Source organism: Colobus angolensis, unplaced genomic scaffold (assembly GCF_000951035.1).
Source record: "Colobus angolensis palliatus isolate OR3802 unplaced genomic scaffold, Cang.pa_1.0 Scaffold268, whole genome shotgun sequence".
Classification (NCBI taxonomy): Eukaryota; Metazoa; Chordata; class Mammalia; order Primates; family Cercopithecidae; genus Colobus; species Colobus angolensis.
Genome location: NW_012115910.1, coordinates 4,363,481 through 4,382,726, shown reverse-complemented (window position 1 = coordinate 4,382,726; position 19,246 = coordinate 4,363,481). Strand labels below are relative to the sequence as shown.

At 45.6% G+C, this 19,246-nt stretch overlaps 1 protein-coding gene across 7 annotated transcripts in view; it reads right to left on the bottom strand.

The window, feature by feature from the left end:
- Positions 1-19,246, bottom strand: part of DDC (dopa decarboxylase (aromatic L-amino acid decarboxylase)) — a 107,231-nt gene that overhangs the window by 73,077 nt on the left and 14,908 nt on the right. For 5 of the 7 annotated variants that reach the window (XM_011947533.1, XM_011947534.1, XM_011947532.1 and 2 more), the window contains exons 2-4: positions 11,873-12,101; positions 7,904-8,017; positions 5,906-6,025 (exon numbers count right to left, since the gene is read on the bottom strand). In XM_011947533.1, coding sequence (XP_011802923.1) covers positions 5,906-6,025; positions 7,904-8,017; positions 11,873-12,073 — 435 coding nt within the window. In that variant the 5' untranslated portion in view covers positions 12,074-12,101. The remainder of the gene's footprint in view (positions 1-5,905; positions 6,026-7,903; positions 8,018-11,872; positions 12,102-19,246) is intronic. The other 2 variants (XM_011947535.1, XM_011947537.1) reach the window with 2 other exon arrangements.

Genomic DNA, 19,246 nt, shown 5'->3' with positions numbered 1-19,246 from the left:
AAGATTATGTTAAAGCGGGGGCTGAGAAATACCAGGAATATTCCTACCCAAATGCTAAGAACTTGTATGGTCTCTCAAAAACGAGATTGTCTTTAATGAAATGAAAATGCAGCCCATAGTAGCATGCACATCTCTGGACACCAACCCAAGCCTACGGTCAGGGATGAGCAGTGATAACTCTGGTTGTCTTTCCTACTAGCCTTTGCTTTAATTCGCTTTTGCTGCAATGCATGTTCTACTGACTTTCTGGGCCTCAATATCATCATCCATGAAAAAGATTGTCCATAATGCAATCAATCTTCATAAAATTTTGAGGATGAAGGCAATAACACAAAGCGCAAGACATAGGCTAAAACATAGCCAAGCTCATAATTGCTATTCAATGAAAAGTAGCTATTATTATAATAGACACACCTTATATTATGGGGGATTGATAAGATTTTTCTGAGGGGTATATAATTAGAGAAATCACTTTGGGCTGCTGAAAAAAATTGAATATGAAACTGTTTTTGTTATAAAATACAATGACCTAGAAATGCTTCAATTTTTGTTTTGTTCCATTTTGATTTAGTGGGGAGTGTGAATGTTAAACAATGAACACAGCCAGGAGAGCCCCAGGAGGAAGCTGATCATCTTGGAAGATTGTTGCACTTCATCCTAAAGGGTGTCCTCCAAAAGTTTTTATAAGAATAAAAAATTTGATGCAACACAAATATTTTAGGTATTATTTATATAGATTGTGATGCATCATAGAAAATCATGGAGTAATACTTTTTTCTTTTTTCTGTCTTTTTTTTTTTTTTTTTTTTTTGAGATGGAGTCTCGCTCTGTCACCCAAGCTGGAGTGCACTGGCCAGATCTCAGCTCACTGCAAGCTCCGCCTCCCGGGTTCACGCCATTCTCCTGCCTCAGCCTCCCAAGTAGCTGGGACTACAGGCGCCCGCCACCTCGCCCGGCTAGTTTTTTGTATTTTTTAGTAGAGATGGGGTTTCACCGTGTTAGCCAGGATGGTCTCGATCTCCTGACCTTGTGATCCGCCCGCCTCAGCCTCCCAAAGTGCTGGGATTACAGGCTTGAGCCACCATGCCCAGCCACTTTTTTCAAAGAATATTTAAATAGTGGGAAATGCTCACAATAAAATGATAAGGAAAGCACCATGCGGAAAATCCATACGTGTTGTATCATTTCAATTTTGTTTGTGTACATATATTCACATGTAGATACTGAAATAACACAAGGAATATGACAAGAAAGCTCCTGTGTCTTTTTGTTTTTACCATGAATGTCCAGTGTCTAGGTGGAAAGGGGACAATCTTTTTTTTCTTTTTTTCTTTTGAGGCAGGGTCTCATTCTGTCACCCAGACTGGAGTGCAGTGCGCGATCTCAGCTACCTCAACCTCCACCTTCTGGGTTCAAATGATACTCCTGCCTCAGCCTCCAAGTAGCTGGGATTACAGGCACATGCCACCACACTCGGCTAATTTTTGTATTTTTAGTAGAGATGTGGTTTCACCATGTTGGCCGGGCTGGTCTTAAACTGCTGACCTCAAATGATCCACCTGCCTCGGCTTCCCAAAGTGTTGGGATTACAGGCGTGAGCCACTGCACCAGGTCCATAATCACATAATCATGTGGAGAAAACCATGAAAAGCTTCCCAAAAATATAGAAGATGACAAAAAAGGGAAATATCAAAAGAAAGAGAGAAATCATGGAAGAGGTACCCAATATGTGGAAAATTGAAGCCCCTGAAAAAGAGTGACATAGCCCACAATAACTAACATACAGTAGAAGAAAAATATCTGCACTGCGTAAAGCTGAGTCTTGCAAGGATCAGCAGGGCTCACCAAATGCTGGGGAGGGTCAAAATGAGGGGAACAGACTGGGTGCAGTGGCTCACTGCTGGGTCTGTCCTGCAGACCCTGGCCAATAGATGAAATGAGTGCTCAGACATAGGTAGGCAGCTAAGAGCAGCTAGGTGACTGCCTGGCTCTAGTGGCCAGAGAGCAGCCCCGAGAAGCTGGAGAAGCTTGCTTTTATTGAGTGCAAGCACAATTCTGAAAACCTGGAGCAAAAAACAACCTGTAGATAATTAACATGTATTGTTCCCTTTTCAGGGAGTCACGTGCGAGGATGTTCCAAGGTCAGTTCCTGGACAACTTCTAACAAACAAGCTTGACCAAGATAAATTCCTCTACACACCCTTGTACCTACTCCTTGCCCTCTGCCTCAGGGCTATAGAACAGCTGCTTCCGCTATTCTCCCCTGGAGCTTTGCAGAAACTTCTGATCTTTCAGAAGACCTGCTCCTTTTCCTTATAGTTTCTCCCACCACTCTGACTGATCTCCTACAGCTCACGCCTGTAATCCTAGCACTTTGGGAGGCCGAGGTGGGTGAATCACCTGAGGTCAGGAGTTTGAGACCAGCCTGGCAAAATGGCAAAACCCTGTCTCTACTACAAATACAAAAATTATCCAGGCATGGTGGTGGGCACCTGTAATCCCAGCGTCTTGGGAGGCTGAGACAGGAGAATCGCTTGAACCAGGAGACAGAAGTTGCAGTGAGCCAAGATCGTGCCACTGCACTCCAGCCTGGGTGACAAGAATGAGACTTCGTCTAAAAACAAAACAAAACAAAACAAAGAAAAAAATGAGGGGAACAAATGGAAAAGAAATGGAAAAGTAGATCTTGGCCCATGTATAAAACTAAAAGAAAAAGTAAGTCGGCCACCAACATCCAGGCCTCTTGTAAAGGGTTAGACTATGCATGCCCTTGCCTGGAATCAAAGCCACGCCCTCTCGCGTGGCTGTCCCACTGGGTCCCTGACTGCTGCTGCCCTCTGTTCCCTGGAGAATCAGGACTGATGTTCCAGAGGCTAGAAAGCCATCTGGCCCTCACCAAGGCAAAGCGCAGCTGACAGAGCATCGGCTGAGGGCGGTGTGCAGTAGCTCCCTCCCCTCGCTGGAAGGGCACCTATGACAGCCTAACTTTGCTGTGATCTTGGCCAAGGAGGCTTCTTCAGCTGCATACCCACTGACAAGAAGAAAATTGTGCTGGGTCTGAAGCATGTTGCATTTGCCGAATCATTGCTGAGTCATTGTTGCTGTTACGTAGAATGGTATAGTTCACAGCAACGTACTGAAGCTTTGCTTACAACATAGCTGATGTTTTTTCTTTTTTTTTCTTTTCTTTTCTTTCTTTTTTTTTTGTTTTTTGAGATGGAGTTTCCCTCTTGTCACCCAGGCTGGAGTACAATGGAGAGGTCTTGGCTCACTGCAAACTCTGCCTCCCAGGTTCAAGCAATTCTCCTCCCAAGTAGCTGGGATTACAGGCGCCCGCCACCACGCCCGGATAATTTTTATATTTTCAGTAGAGACAGGGTTTCACCATATTGGCCAGGCTGGTCTCAGACTCCTGACCTCAAGTGATCTGCCTGCCTTGGCCTCCCAAAGTGCTGGCATTACAACGTAAGCCACTGTGCCTGACGTTTCATTTTCATCAGCTTCTCATTTAATATCACTTATGTCTGATGGAAAGTGAGATAACCAAAGAATGCAAAGGAGGAGCACATGGAGGGATGGCTCTGAGCCTGGCCACAGGGCCTGTGGGTCACAGAGAAGGCAGTCATCAGTCTCGGCATGTGACCTGTTCAGGGATCTCAGTGTCATCCGGATGAATTCGCCTTCATATTTTTTGGCCCAGAGTCTAGGAATAGGCATTATAAGCAAGTTCCCGGCATGACTCTGAAGCACACTGAATGTGGTAGGCAGATTAATGCATCCTCATTCCCAGAGATTCCAGGTCTTGGTCCCCAGAATCTGCAACTGTTTACCTTCCAAGGAAAAGGTGACTTTGCTGATGTGATTAAGTTAAGAACCTTGACTTGAGAGACTATCTCAGATTGTCTGGATGGACCCAATCCAGTCACATGTGTCCTTGCAAGTGGAGACCCACTTTCTTATCTTATATGTGGTTAGAAGGAGATGCGACCATGAAAGTGTGAAAGAAAAATAAATCTTGGGATCCCAAAATCACTAAGCCAAAGGGGAAAGTCAAGCTGGGAACTGCTTAGGCCAAACCTGCCTCCCATTCTATTCCTAAAAGAGATAGCTACTAAGATAAAAAGCTACACGCCTCCCTCAGAAGGAATTCCTCTTGGATGAAGGACAGACAGAACTCAAAGTCACCCCTCTGCCCACTGAGATAGCTGCACATCTGATTGCCTCCTTTGGAAAGGCTAATCAGAAACTCAAAAGAATTCAACCGGTCGTCTCTTATCTACCTATGACACGAAAGCCCCCTTCATGCTTCGAATTGTCCCACCTTTCCAGACCAAACCAATGTACATCTTACATCTCATGTCCCCCTCAAATGTATAAAACCAAGCTGTGCCCAACCACCTTGGGCACATGTCGTCAGGATTTCTTGAGGCTGTGTCATGGGCACGCATCCTTCACTTTGGCAAAATAAACTCTCTAAGTTGATTGAGACCCATCTCAGATATTTGGGGTTTACAAAAGAAAGGTCAGAAAGATGGGACACAGCTGGCTTTGAAAATGGAAATGGGGCTGTGAGTCAAGAAATTTTGGAAGCCTCTAGAAGTCAGAAGAGGCAAGGAAACAGATTTGCCCCTGAAGCCTCCAAGATGTCAACTTTGGTTTTAGCCCAGTAAGACCCAGGTCAGACTTCTGACATACAGGACTGTAAGATAATCAGTTTGTCTTGTTTTGAGCCATTAAATTTGTCACAACATCAATAGAAACAAATACATAAAATTATCAGTCTTGTTGCACATTCTCAGAACTGGGAGTGGGGAGACTTGCTAGTTTCACGTGGCCACACTGGCCATGTGCTTTGCACAAAGGTGCTCTCCACTATGTACCTCACTGTTCTCACCCACTGAATGGGCCTTCATCAATTCTCAGAGCCTTGTGGAAGACAATATCTGAAAAGGAAGCCCCTTTTTCCCAAAGTTAACAATGATTCCCTAATGAGATTATCATCTACTTGACATGAGAAAAATGATTAAGGGAGAGTACTGGGTTCAACATAGTTCATGCTAGGAGGTTTTTTTTTTTTTTTCTTTTTTAAATGCATCAAGTCAAAGTCATCCCAGTGCCATTTGTCCTGCAACTCCAGTGGAATAGAAATTCCATCATGATTGTCTTTTGTCTATCTTGTTTCCTGGTGTAAGCTCTGACACACAGTCACTGTCAACAGATACATGTTACAGGAAGAGAATGAATTAAGTTGCTGCACAGAAGCAGCAGCATCTTTAAGTTAATGATTGGTTCAAAGACAAGTAGCATTTATAGCCTCTGAAGCCTGGTTACAGCTACCACCTGTGCTGTCTTCCAAGGAAGATCACAGGCTCTGAGCCACACAGATACAGGGTCTATAACTTACCAGCTGGGAGCCATGGGGCAAGCTACCTAATGTCCTGGGTCCCAGTTTCCTCCCCTGTAAAATGGGCTATTAAAATGTTTCTTCACTTGTAAAGGGGGGGTTTAAAATTTATAGTGCTGTTGTGAGAATTAAATGAGTTAATGCCTGGAAAATGCTTAGGCATTGTAGCCGGCGATGGGGAGCCCCACACAAATGGTAGTCGCTGTAGTTGTTATTTCCATGCACCTGCTGTTAAATAGCTGCTGTGCTATCTACCATAGCTTTAGGCCTGAGACCTGAGTGTCCTGCCCTGGGGAAGCAGGTGAAAGACAGCACTGGGATCCTAATCCAGATCCTGCCAATCCCAAGACCAGCGATTTCCTAAGAGCTCAGTTTTGTTTATTCTCCAGGAGAAATTTGAGGCCCTAACAAGAAGCATGAGCACCTCTTTCCCCACCTGCAGCTATGGTCCTGTGCAGAGCCCATGCATCCCAAAAGTGGCCCTCCCAGCTCCCACCTTACCTGGATCACTCCTCCCCCTTCTCCGGCTTTTTCAGTCAAAAATGCCTTTGGCAGCTCCAGCATCTTCCCGAGCCAGTCCATCATCACAGTTTCCAGCTCTGTGCATGCTGGGCTTGCTGCCTGCGGTTGGGGGAGGGAAGGGATTAACCAAAGGCCAGGCATTGCAGAATTTGGGAAGCAGCAGTAACAAGGGGGGATTTAGTCTTCCACTAAAGCCCAGATTAAAGTCACCCAATCTCAGATGCGATTCAAAGGCCTGAAGCCTGTTTGACCTAGACTCATGCAAGGAGAGTGATTGGGAAGGCACACACGGGCCACCATAATGAACCTTACTCCACTGAGCCTCACTGCATGGGCACTGAGGGCTTGCTAGTATATTCATTTGTTCAGTTACAGAAGGGTCAGAAAGCCCACTGGTGGTCTGTCCTCCATAGTCACAAGTGAAGGGAATGAGGAAGTGGGCGCCGGGCAGCTGTCACCCTCTGGGCATCCCAAGAAGCCATTGATCTTGTCTTTTAAACTCCCAGTGACTTTTCTCTATGAACTCTCCCCTGTCTCTAAACAGGCTGGTCTTGGACTTCATCCAAAGGCGAATTGAGCCTCCACCTTCATAAAAGTCTCCAACATAAGGGGTCCAAGGTGCTCTTGTGCCTGGATGTGCACAGCAGCATCCTGATACGTCACCAGTAAGATCTAAGTTAGAAGAGTGCATTCTCCCTTCTGGTCAGCCCCATCCTGCTGGGTTCTACCTGAGCCTGGCCAAGCCCAGCTCTACCAGGAGCCTATGCTCTCTGCTAGGGACCAGGTATCAGGCAACGCAGCCTGACAGACAGTGAGGCACCCCCTTCAAGGCCTCAGGGCAATCAGACTGTCCCAGAATGAGCAGATAGAGATGGATGACAAGTACCTCTGCAGGGACAGAATGGATTTGGACCAGCACAGCTAAATGAAATCTGCTACAGTATCCAGTGATAGAAAATGCTCTTTAGGAGAGGGTGTGCTCAGCCCAGGCCACACTGGCTGGCCTAGGCCAGCCCTGATGGGCTCTTCAGCCCTGCCTGTGGGGCCCATGATGCCTGTTCACCCGGCAACTTCCAGAGCCCCAGCCCAAAGAAGAGCAAGCACCAGGCTGGTGAAGCAGAGGTGGCTCAGCTGGGCCCTGTGGCACAGTGCTGCAAATTCCTAATTGACAGCTCCTTGACGCATCACAGCATGCCACATAGACTGATGCCCAGAAGTCCACCTGGCTCCAAGACACAAACAAGATGAGCACTCTGCACCCCGAAGGCCAAGAGTTTTGAGGAACTCTGCAGGGTGCAGCGCCCTCAGACACTGGCCATCAGCAGGCAGCTCTACCTCTAAGCTCTCTGCATTTGGGAGGAAGGCATCTTTCCGGTAATCTGTGCCTGGAGCAGACAGCCATGGGTAGAGCCAGCCCTGCCTGCCGTTCTTCTGAATAGGCACTTTTTTAGGCATTTGGCCTCCAGATAGGGTGGGACTGGTGGTGTGCAGGCAGGAGCTAGGCCCTTTTCCAGAGTGCCCCTGCTCCAAGGCTTTGGGCACATCTGATGGGCTGGTTGGAGCCTCTCCCCGGGCAGCAGCCGGGCAGAGAACAGATGGAATGAGACAGGGGCAGTAGTGGTTTTCAAGCTTTGGAGGATATAGAAATTCTCTGAGCTGCTTGGGGAAATGCAGATTCCCAGGCTGGAGCTGCAGAAACTCTGGGTCCCAGACCATGATGTTAGTTCATACCAAGTGCTTCCAACACAGCCTGCACACAATGGGCTTTGAGTTGTTGAGACTTTCTCTATTCTGAATCACTGCTCCCTCAGAGGCACCCTCTCTGGGCTGAATCCTTTCTCCTCCCTGCAACAGTGGCCTGTCTGCCCACAGACAGCACTGCCATCTGCTCAGGTCCTATGTGCAAAGGTACAGTGTCCCCACCCCAGGATCCCACCATAGCCAGGACCCCTTCCCCAGGTGCATCCGGACACTCACCCAGGAGAAGCCGATGCAGCCAATGGCCCCGCACAGCATGTCGGCGAGCATGGCCGGGTATGAGCTGGCCGTGGGGAAGTAGGCGAAGAAGTAGGGGCTGTGCCAGTGCGTCACCTGCATGGGAGGACGGAGCAGCTGCTCAGAAGCGAGGAAAGCCAGGCCTCAAGAGAGCAGAGAACCCAGGTACCTCAGTGGCCCCCAGCTGCCAGATGCAGCCAGACCCAGAGTTAGGTAAGTGCAGTTCCCCAAATGTCAGCCATCCCAGTACCTTCCTCCACTATTTAGGAGCATTTACACATCACCTTACTGTCCCCACTCCCTTTAAACCAGCTCACTTTTTCATACTGGAATGTATTTGCTAGCTCAGAAGGAAAAGTTCTAGCTCCAAAATAAAGTGGAAAATCCTTATAATTTTCCGTGACAAAAGAAGTCTCAAAAAACCACACTGTGCTTCAAGTTCTTGCTCCGGTGCTCTTGTCAGTGAAGGTGCTGCCCCAAGACTGATCTCTTTGTGCCAAAAGCTTTGTTTTCCTAAAACTACTCTAAAAACTAAAGTCTCCATAAAAACCAGAAACAAAAACCAAGAGCCTGATTTTCAAGGTTTCTTCAGTCAAGCCACAGACATGCATCTGGTCTTCCAGCTGCCCCTGGCTCTTCCAGAGGAGCCGAGGCCTTCCCTCCAGCCAAGCGACTGATCACCCCGCAGATGTCTCGCCTCTGCTGTCCCTCAGCCTGGCCACTGTCCCTTGCCATTTGCCCTGGCTAGGGGCATCCCACCGTTCTCCAGCCCATAAGGTGAACATCTGCCACACCCTGGGTGATGCACAGAGGAAAAGCTCACGTGGGCCTGGGAGGAGATCCATAAGAGGCAGTGACAGCTCCATGTGGTATGCTTGGGGGCAGGGGGTTCTGGGATCCAGGAGGCGAGGGTTGTGGTGGACACCCAGGCAGGGAGCCTCTCTGGGCTGGGAAGGTCTAGCAATGGTAACAAGGCGCCAGCCTCAAACATCTCAGAGTCTGGGAGGACGATCAGGGGAGGACAGAGAAGGAGCAGGTGTAGCCTAGTCTTTGCATCTTTAATTTGTTTCTGCCAACGCGGTACCTGCCCTGAAGGAACAGAATAAAGTCCTAAAGCCCTCAGGACAACCCTCAGCCCCTGTGCAGGGAGAAGGTACAGAGACTGCCATTCAGACCCCTCTCAGGCTGTGACCACGCGCTGGTGTCTGAGAGACGTTGCCCTGTTCCCCGTTGTCTCCTGCTAGTGCTCCATGTCCATCCTGCCTGCGGGAACAGCACGGTGTTGGGAGCACCCCTGGACTGCAAGTCCAGCAGGAACCCTGATTTACTGGGTTACCCCAGACAACTAACTGCACCTCTCTGGGCCCTGTCATCCCCTCAGATAAAATGAAAGCACGTGCTCTGGTGCTTCCTCCAGGCCTGGCTCAGAATCCCAGCTACTGAAGATACGCTCTATTGGGCTTGGCTGCTCTGCTCTGAATGTGAGTATCTGCGCACCATTCGTGTCAAAATCCTAACCCCCAAAGTGACGGTATTAAGAGACGGCATCTTTGGGAGGTGATTAGGGCATGAGGGTGGGGTCCCCTTAATAAGATTAGTGCCCCCCCACAATGGGATTAGTACCCTCATAAGAAAAGGCAGAGAGCTGGCTACCTCTCCGTTATGTGAGTACACACTGGGAAGATGGCTGTCTGTAAACCAGGAAGAGAGCCCTCACCTGAACCTAATATCTTGATCTCAGACCTCCTGTCTCTAGAACCGTGAGAAATCAATGTTGTTTAAGCCTCCCAGTCTACGTCCTTTGTTATAGCAGTCCAAGCTAAGATATCTGTAAGATATCTCTTACAGTCTGTGAAGAGATGCAAACATTTCTTTCTCAATAGCACTCATCGTTAAATATATGTTGTCTAAGATGTAGCATGAGCAACCCCCTGATTGTGAAGGCAGCCAACTGAGAGAGCGCACCAAGAACTAGGAGTGTTCAGCAAGGTTTATTTAACAACCACAGCCACCCCAGGTCTGCCAGGGCTTGGGGAGTGGTGGAGAGAGGGAGCTAGCACAGTTTAGGCTTGGGGGCTCAGGAGGGGGAGGTTGGTGATGAGGCCGAGAGACCGAGAGGAGCTGCATGGGTTGTGATGCCTTCAGCACAGCAGGTCCAGACCTACAACACTGTTAGGGGCTGAAAAAAATGCTTGAATTTCTTCTACAATCAGGAGGAAAAAAAGAAAAAAAAGTGAACTTTCAGGTTAAAGAAAAAAAATCTATGTTAATATATTCATCTTTATGCCAATGCATTTGTAAAGCATAATTTTCCATATTTCTAGGGAGGAAGGAGCTGACAAAGACAAATCGCCCAGGGCCCAGAAGAGTAAGAGCAGCCCTGCGCCTGACTCCCCCCTCAGCACCTGGAGGGCCCGTGTGCCTTTGTCTCTCTTGCCTCCCTGTGGCCCCTGGGCTGGAAAAGGACAGAAGCGATTCTTGATTAGGGACAGATGTGTGCTCTTCTGCTTCACTGTCCACAGCAACTTTTGAGATGGCTGGTCCTGCACTTGCCCCGCTCACGGCCCAAGAGCTCACCTGGTTTCCTGCGATCACACAGCCAGCAGCTGGTGGGCTGCAGCTTCCACCCAGGCGCCCTGCCCAACGCCTGTGCATTTCCCAGCTCAGCTCCGCACAGTGAATATCCCCATAGAAGGAAGCAGAAAGACTTCAAATCCTCCCCCAGTCTCCTGTACTCCCCTCTGCCTGACATTTAGCCACACCTCTCCCGAAGGGTTTTATGCTGAACAGCTTAGTGTATTTGCACAATTTCTAGCAAGAACCTGAATCCCGTTCTTTGCTCAAAGCATAAATGCCAATGAGAATCCCCTGGAAGAAGAAATGTGAGCAGTGGGGTGAGAATGGCGCTCAGCTACTGAGAAACTGGTCCATGGGGTCCAGGGCCTGAGGCCTAGCCTCGTCCCATGATCAGTGTCCTATAACCTTGGCTGACCATCTACCTTCCCAGGGCCTTGGCATTCTGTCTGAATTGAGGGAGTGGGTCTTGATGAGCCCAGACCCCTCTTCTATGAAAATCACATGTCATTGTTCATGGGCCTTATAACCACAGGCATGCCGGATGGTGGCAGCGATCAGCCAGTGGAGCCCATGGAGATTTTCCCCGCCTGGACTCTGCACATTGTTGCATGGAAGGGCAGGTCTGGCCACCCTCATAAACATTCCTGATCTAGAAACTGGCCAGGCTGCAACTCCCACCTGGACCCTGACTAGGCCAGAGCCACTTTAACCAACAGGCTTTTAGGTGAACTCCTTGGCAGAGAAAATCTACTGTGGAAGCATAAAGCTGAAGGGAAGTTTCTCTGAGCTCCAGCACTGCTGCCCTGTGAGTGAGCATCAGAGACAGTGACCAGTCCTGTTGATTTCTGCCCTCTGTGTACCCCAGGCCTACTGGCTTCAGAGAAAGAGGGCTGGCTTGGTGGGCAGTACCATGCTGCCCACTCTCAAATAAACTAAATAAAACGTTTCTTCCACCCTATTGCTAAACTCAAAGATGGTGGAAGTGTGCTTTATTTAGGGCAATTGACTTATCTGAAAGCAGCCACCAGGGTCTCGCTTCCTAATGTATATGAGGACATGCTCTACGTACCGGGTGTCTCTGGGCAGGGACTAAGTCTCAGGGAACCTGGGGTAAAGAGCCTCACTGCCCTTGGAGTCCATAGAATTTGGGTTGTAATCCTGGCTTCATCATGTACTAGCTGTCTGACCTGAGGTGGACTACCTAACCTCTCTGAGCCTCAGTTTCCTCAGTAGTAAAATAGAAATGACAGAAGTTTCTCTCCAGTCTGACTGCCTTAGGGATTCCTTGAAATAACGCATGTGAATTGCTCAGAGCCCAGTAGGTGCTATGTGAGTGCTAGCCCTCCTGTTTCCTGAACCTGGGTACACACTTACCCCTGGCATGATTATCTTCTCAATGTCGTTGATGATGTCCTCAAATGTGTCTGGCTCCTGGGGGGCAGAGTCAGGGATCAGCGGCCGCAGGTACCCAGGCTCCACGTCAGGGTAGACCTGGCGTCCCTCAATGCCTTCCATGTAGTTAGCCACGTAATCCACCATCTCCTTCCCTCTCCTTCGGAATTCACTTGTGTTCATGGTGCCTGGGCTCTGTCAGAGGTGAAAACTGCAGAAAGAAAATGATTCATTGAGCAAACTTTGTAACTTCTGAACTGGAAGGTGGGGATTCCAAGCAAGCCGTGGGTAGGGCCATCTGGGCAGTGACTGCATACCCTGGGGGCCACTTGGATCCCAAGTAAGGAGCGCTTTCCCTCCATGTCTGTAGGAGATAGAAATGGCACTGGATTTGGGACTGAGGCAAAAGCTGCTTCTCCTCTTCACCAGCTATACAACTGGGAACAACACAGTGTCTCTTTATTTCAATAGACTAGAAGCACACATTTATTTTTATGATCAGTTCCAACTTTAATGACAAATACTGGTCGAAATCCTGCCTCTGCCCCTTACCTGCATTTGAAAGAGACAAGCTTGCCCCTTAGAGCCCCTCTCCTCATCTGGGAAATGAAAACTGTGATGCTGACCTCTCAGGAGGGCATGAAGGCACAGTCACACAACATACAAAAGCCTCAGCTCAGAGCCTGGGGCAGAATGCCCCCTCAGAGTTAGTCTTCTTCCCTCCTCTTGATTCTGTCACAGATGGAACTGCACCCTTATGCACCATCTGCTTTTCAAAACTAATGCTCTCCTCCCTCCTTGCGTAAGTAACATGCAGGCAATTCTCATTATTGCTGGTAGCTGTATTCTATCTACAACAGTTGCCATGGCTATGAACTCTGAATTAGTGAATACTGAACCATTTCTTTTAGGGGAAATACAGTTTCCTGAAGAGCGATCCCAATATTTTTTGTCAACAATCAATACATAAACTTTTTATGTTTTTAAAGGACACTTTATTTAATATATGTTGATTCATTAACACTGGCCTCACAGCCAACAGCACCGTAACTCCTGTCTGGGGAAGCTTCTCTAACACATGTATTTTCTCCATAAGGCACGTCTTGTGCATAAGATGGCTAGACAGCACTTCTGCACCACATTTGGGAGTCATTTTAAATAGCAAAATCACCACCAAGAAGAAAAACATAAAAATGTGAAGGATGTGGCACTAAATAGATGGAGAGAAGGACACATGATTACATTATGAGAGCTGAAGCAAGAAGGCACCACGTCCCCTTGTTCAACTTCAGCTGGGAACATGTGCATCGGACAAGCACATTCTCCACCACGCTACGTCCCTGAATGGTCTCAAAAGCACCATGAGTACTGATATTTATTGAAATTAGGGGTTACTAATGAATTTTAGCAAGTAGGAGAATTTGCATATGTGGAATCTGTAAATAAGAATGAATTGTATTTCAAAACCGGACAGTGAACAACATGAAGAAAAAGATAAGCTTAGAATCCCACCACCCAAAATTCTGGCACGTGTCCTTTTAGAATTTTGTTTTGATTTTATTTATTTATTTATTTATTTATTTTGAGATGGAGTTTCACTCTTGTTGCCCAGGCTGAAGTGCAATGGCGCGATCTTGGCTCACCGCAACCTCCACCTCCTGGGTTCAAGTGATTCTCCTGCCTCAGCCTCCTGAGTAGCTGGGATTATAAGCACCCACCACCACGCCTAGCTAATTTTTGTATTTTTAGTAGAGACGGGGTTTCACCACGTTGGCCAAGCTGGTCTCGAACTCCTGACCTCAGGTGATTTGCCCACCTCGGCCTCTCAAAGTACTGGGATTATAGGCGTAAGCCACTGCTCCCAGCCTCTAGAATATTTTCTATTTGTGAGAGACAATTGCATGTTAGCCAAGGGATGCATTTTCAAATCTTTTCCATACTCCAAAGTTTTGTAGATGAGGAAATGGAAGCTCAGAGAGGCAATGTGACATGCCCAAGATCACATGACCAGTAATTGCAGAAATAGGATTCAAATTTACAAGCTGGCTCCAGGACAAATTTAAGACAAATTTTCCCATGGGAGTTAAGTGCTTAGGAATACTCTAAATTCACTGTTATTAGCAAAGGTGATGACTTTAATAACAGTTTCCGAGTACTTCTCTATTTTCCCCATTGTCCATGCTGGGATTTTTGACGATTTTTGTGAGGTTACAGGTGGTAAAGAAAAATTGTTCACCAGTCACTTGTTAAAAGTGACAAGACAGATTTTACTCAAGACCACTGCAATAGGGATAGAATGTTGCAAAAGGGAAGGGACTGAACTCAATTCCAAAAACAACAGGGGCACATAGGGACTTACAGCCAATGGGCAGGTGAGAGGGTCCACGGGTGGAAAATTACTAAGAGGAACTTGGGTAAGTATCAAGGATGGAGAGGAAAAAGGAACTCTGGATTAGATACCAAAAGTGGAAGCACATGAGTTTGATTGGACATCATGGGTGTGCTCAGCAGGCCAAAGGGAAGACTTGGCTAAGCTCTTCCCTCTTGGGCCAGAGGAGCTTGCTGAAGTTTGGTCAAGGTCCTTTGACAAAGGTAAACTTGCTTGAATGTGCTTTTCCTTCCATTGACATTCTCTCTCACATTTTTACTTCCGTGTTCTCTGTTAAATAAACAATTACAGCAATTTTTATGTTATTTTAAGGCTTATTAGATCCAGCACCCATATTAAAGCTATTGTTTAAGGATGCATTTCTCAACTAGTGAGTGCCCAAGTGGCAGTGATTGAGATGTAAGATTAGACTCTAAATTATAGCAACAGTGAATGCCGAACTAACAAGCATGAGAAAAACCACAATGACTGTCTGAAGTTCTGTTGCACCTTTGTGCTTCTTAAGCCAATGAAAGGGAGTGTCCTGTTCACCAGCAAAATATCATGGCCGCATGCTAAAGCATCCAGCTTACAATTCCTTGGGGCCTGCAGGCTTTGAAATTAGTTTTTAGTTTTGTGGACTGTTTATTTTAAATTTTGCACATACAGTGAAACTTGGTTTTCACTTCAAGTGGAAGTTTTCAAATTAATATAACTCAAATTTTTAACTCAAATGGTATCACACTGCAGATCTTTTTGCTAGCCTGTTTTTCTTCACTAATTTCTAAGTACATTTCTCATTTCTCATGTTGACAAATACTTTTCTTTTTCTTTTCTTTTTTTTTTTTTTTTTTTGAGACGGAGTCTTGCTGTGTCACCCAGGCTAGAGTACAGTGGTACAATCTTGGCTTACGGCAACCTCTGCCTCCCAGGTTCAAGTGATTCTCCTGCCTCAGCCTCCTAAGTAGCTGGGACAACAGGGCATGGTGGTGCATGCCCGGCTAAATTTTTTTGTATTTTTCGTAGAGACAGGGTTTCACCACGTTGGCCAAGCTGGTCTTGAACTCCTGATCTCAAGTGCTCTGCCTGCCTCGGCCTCCCAAAGTGCTAGGATTCCAGGCATGAGCCACCACACCTGGCTGATAAATACTTTTCTATTGTGTGATTTCTCACAAGTATTTCACAATGTGAGTGTGCCATATTCACAACATGTACCTCTATCGTTGAACATTTATATTATTTCCAATTTTCACCCACATAGTGGGAAGCATTGGTGTATCCCAGTGGCCACCACTCGAAGACTGAGAGCCAAAGAAAAGGCTGCGAGTCACACCCTGATTCTATGTATTAGCTATCGTTATTGCATGTATTAGCTATTGTAATACCATGTATTAAGCTGTACAACCCAGCGTAAATTGCTGCCATGCTAAACGTCATTTTCTTTAACTGGGAACAAAAATCATGACAATAATAGTATAGGTACACCCCGTTTTATTGCATTGTTAACAAATAGAAGGTTTGTGACAACCCTGAATCCAGCAAGTCTATAGGCACAATGTTTCCAACAGCCTGTGCTCACTCAATGACTCCGTGTTACATTTCAGAAAATTTTGTAGTATTTCAAACCATTTCATTATTATTAATCTGCTATAGTGATCTATGGTCAGCAATCTTTGATGTTACTATTGTAATCATTTTGGGACAGCATGGATGACACCCACATGATGGTCAAGTTAATAAATTTGTGTCTGACTGAACCACTGACCCATTATTCGCCTGTCTTTTTTCCTTTTATTGGGCCTCCCTGTTCTCTGAGATGTGACAATATTGAAATTAGGTCAATTAATAACCCTGCAATGGCCTCTAAGTGTTCAAATGACAGGAAGAGTAAGTAGTATGTCTGTCACTTTAAATCAAAAGCTAGAAATGATTCAGCTGAGTGAGGAAGGCACGTCAAAAGTTGAGCGAGGTCAAAAGTGAAGCCAAACAGTTATCCAGGCTATTAAAGCAAAGGAAAAGTTATTGAAGGAAATTAGAAGTACAACTCCAGTGAGCACACAAACGCTTAGAAAAATAGCCTTATTTCTGATGTGGAAAATGTTTTAGTGGTCTGAATTGAAGATCAAACCAGCCACAACACTTTCTTAAGCCAAAGCCCATTCCAGAGTAAGGTCTTAACTGTCTTCAATTCTATGAAGACTGAGAGAGGTAAAAAAAAGTTGCAGACAAAATGCCTGATGTTAGCAGAGTTTGGTCCATGAGGTTTATGGAAAGAAACTGTCTCCATTACTTAGAAGTGTAAGGTAGAACAGCGAGAGCCAGTGGAGAAGCTGCAGCAAGTTATCCAGAAGATCCAGCAAAGATAATCCATGAAGATAGCTACAGTAAACTATAGGTTTTCAATGTGGACAACATAGGCTGGGCACGGTGGCTCATACCTGTAATCCCAGCACTTTGGGAGGCCGAGGCAGGCAGATCACCAGGTCAGGAGATCGAGACCATCCTGGCTAACACGGTGAAACCCAGTCTCCACCAAAAATACAAAAAATTAGCCGGGTGTGGTGGGGGGCACCTGTAGTTCCAGCTATTCGGGAGGCTGAGGCAGGAGAATGGTGTGAACTCGGGAGGTGGAGCTTGCAGTAAGCAGAGATCACGCCACTGCACTCCAGCCCAGGTGACAGAGTGAGACTCCATCTCAAAAAAAAAAAAACAACAACAACAATGTAGACAACATAGACTTACATGGACTTCTATCAGAAGAAGATGCCCTCTAGGGCTTTCATAGCCAGAGAGGAGAAGTCAATGCCTGGCTTCAAAGCTTCAAAGCACAGGCTGACTCTCAAAGGGGGTAATACAGCTGGTGACTTTAAGTTGCAGCCAATGATTACTTACCATTCTGAAAATCCTAGGGCCCTTACAAACTATGCCATATCTACTCTTCCTGTGCTTTATAAATAGAACAACAAAGCCTGGATGACAGCACATCTGTTTGCAGTATGGTTTACTGAATATTTGGAGACCATTGTTGAGACCCACTTCTCAGAAGGAAAGATTCCTTTCAAAAACATTACTGCTCATTGACAATGCACCTGGTCACTCAAGAGTGAGACGTACAAGGAGATTAATGTTTTCACTCCTGCTAACACAACATCCATTCTACAGTCCATTGATCAAAGAGTAATTTTGACTTTCAAGTCTTATTAAGAAATGCATTTCATAAGGCTACATCTGCCATAGATAGTGATTCCTCTGATGAAATTCAGCAAAGTAAATTGAAAACCTTTTGGAAAGAATTTACTATTCTAGATGCCATTAAGAACATTTGTGATTCATAGAAAGAGGTCACAATATTAACATTAACAGGAGTTTGGAAGAAGTTGATTCCAATCCTCACAGATGACTTCAAGGTTCAAAATTTCAGTGGAAGAAGTCACTGAAGATATGGTAGAAATAGAAAGAGAACTAGAATTTTAAGTGGAGCCTGAAGATGTGACTGAATTGCTGCAATCTCATGATAAAATTGGACAGATTAGTTGCTTCTAATGGATGAGCAAAGACAGTAGTTTCTCGAGATAGCATCTATTCTTGTTGAAGAGGCTATGAGTATTGTTGAAACAACAGCAAAGGATTTAGAATATTACATAAACTGAGTTGCTAAAGCAGCAGCAAGATTTAAGAGAACTGACTCCAATTTTGAAAGAAGTTCTACTGGGGGTAAAATGCTATCAAACAGCATCACATGCTACAGAGGCATCCTTCATGAAAGGAAGAGTTGATCGATGCAGGAAACTTCACTGTTGCTTTGTTTTAAGGAATTGCCACAGCTACCATAACTTTCAGGTACCACCACCCTGACTAGTCAGCAGCCATCAACATGGTGCCAAGACCCTCCACTAGCAAAAAGATTACGTTTGCTGAAGGATCAGATAATCATTAGCATTTTTAGCAATAAATTATTTTTAAATTAAGGTATAGACTTTTTACATATTATGTTATTGCACACTTAATAGACTACAGTATAGTGTAAACAGAACTTTTGTATATACTGGAGAGTCAAAAAATTCATGCGAGTCACTTTACGGTGGTCACCTGCAAATGAATTTGCAATATTTCTGAGCTGTGAATACCGAAAACTGGAGACAGGTTTCAGTCAATTTTATTTTGCCAAGGTTGAGGACACACCCCTGACACAGCCTCAGGAAGTCCTGACGACATGTGCCCGATGTGGTCAGGGCACAGCTTGGTTTTATACATTTTAGGGAGACATGAGACATCAATCAGTTTGTAAGAAATACATTAGTTCCGTCCAGAAAGGCGGAGACAGCGCAAAGCAAGGCCCTCCCACTGGGGGCTTCCAGGTCACAGATAGCTGAGAGGCAGATGGTTGCATTCTTTTGAGTTTCTGATAAGTCTTTTCAAAGAAGGCAATCAGAATATGCATCCATCCCTGAAAGAAAAGGGATGACTTGAACAGAATGGGAGACAGATTTTCCCTGAGTAGTTCCCAGCTTGAAAGGGCCTAAGATATTTTCCTTTCACAGAGGTATGCCTGTAATACCTCGAAGAATTTTTTGTAACAACTAAATAAATAAATGGTAACAAATTAGCACTTAATAAATGTCAGCTATTAGCTCTTCTAAATAATCCTAAAATGTGTAACCTCTTGTTTACATTACTGCACACTTTCTTTTGCGTTAAAAATTTATAAAAAGGAGAACACTTATTTTATAATTTATTTAGAACAAATTCTTCTAGAGATAAGTATTTTTAGTGTCTTAAAAATATATTGCCAAATTTTCCCCTAAAACGTTTTTTTTTTAACCAAATACTCTCCCGGTAGGGAGTGTATAAGAATGCTCATTTTACCATACAATCACTGGGCTTGAATATTCATTTTAAGTTTAACCAGCCTTGTAAGCATTTAATGATTCTGTTGCACTTTTTTTTTTTTTTTTTTTTTTGAGACAGGGTCTCACTCTGTCGCCTAG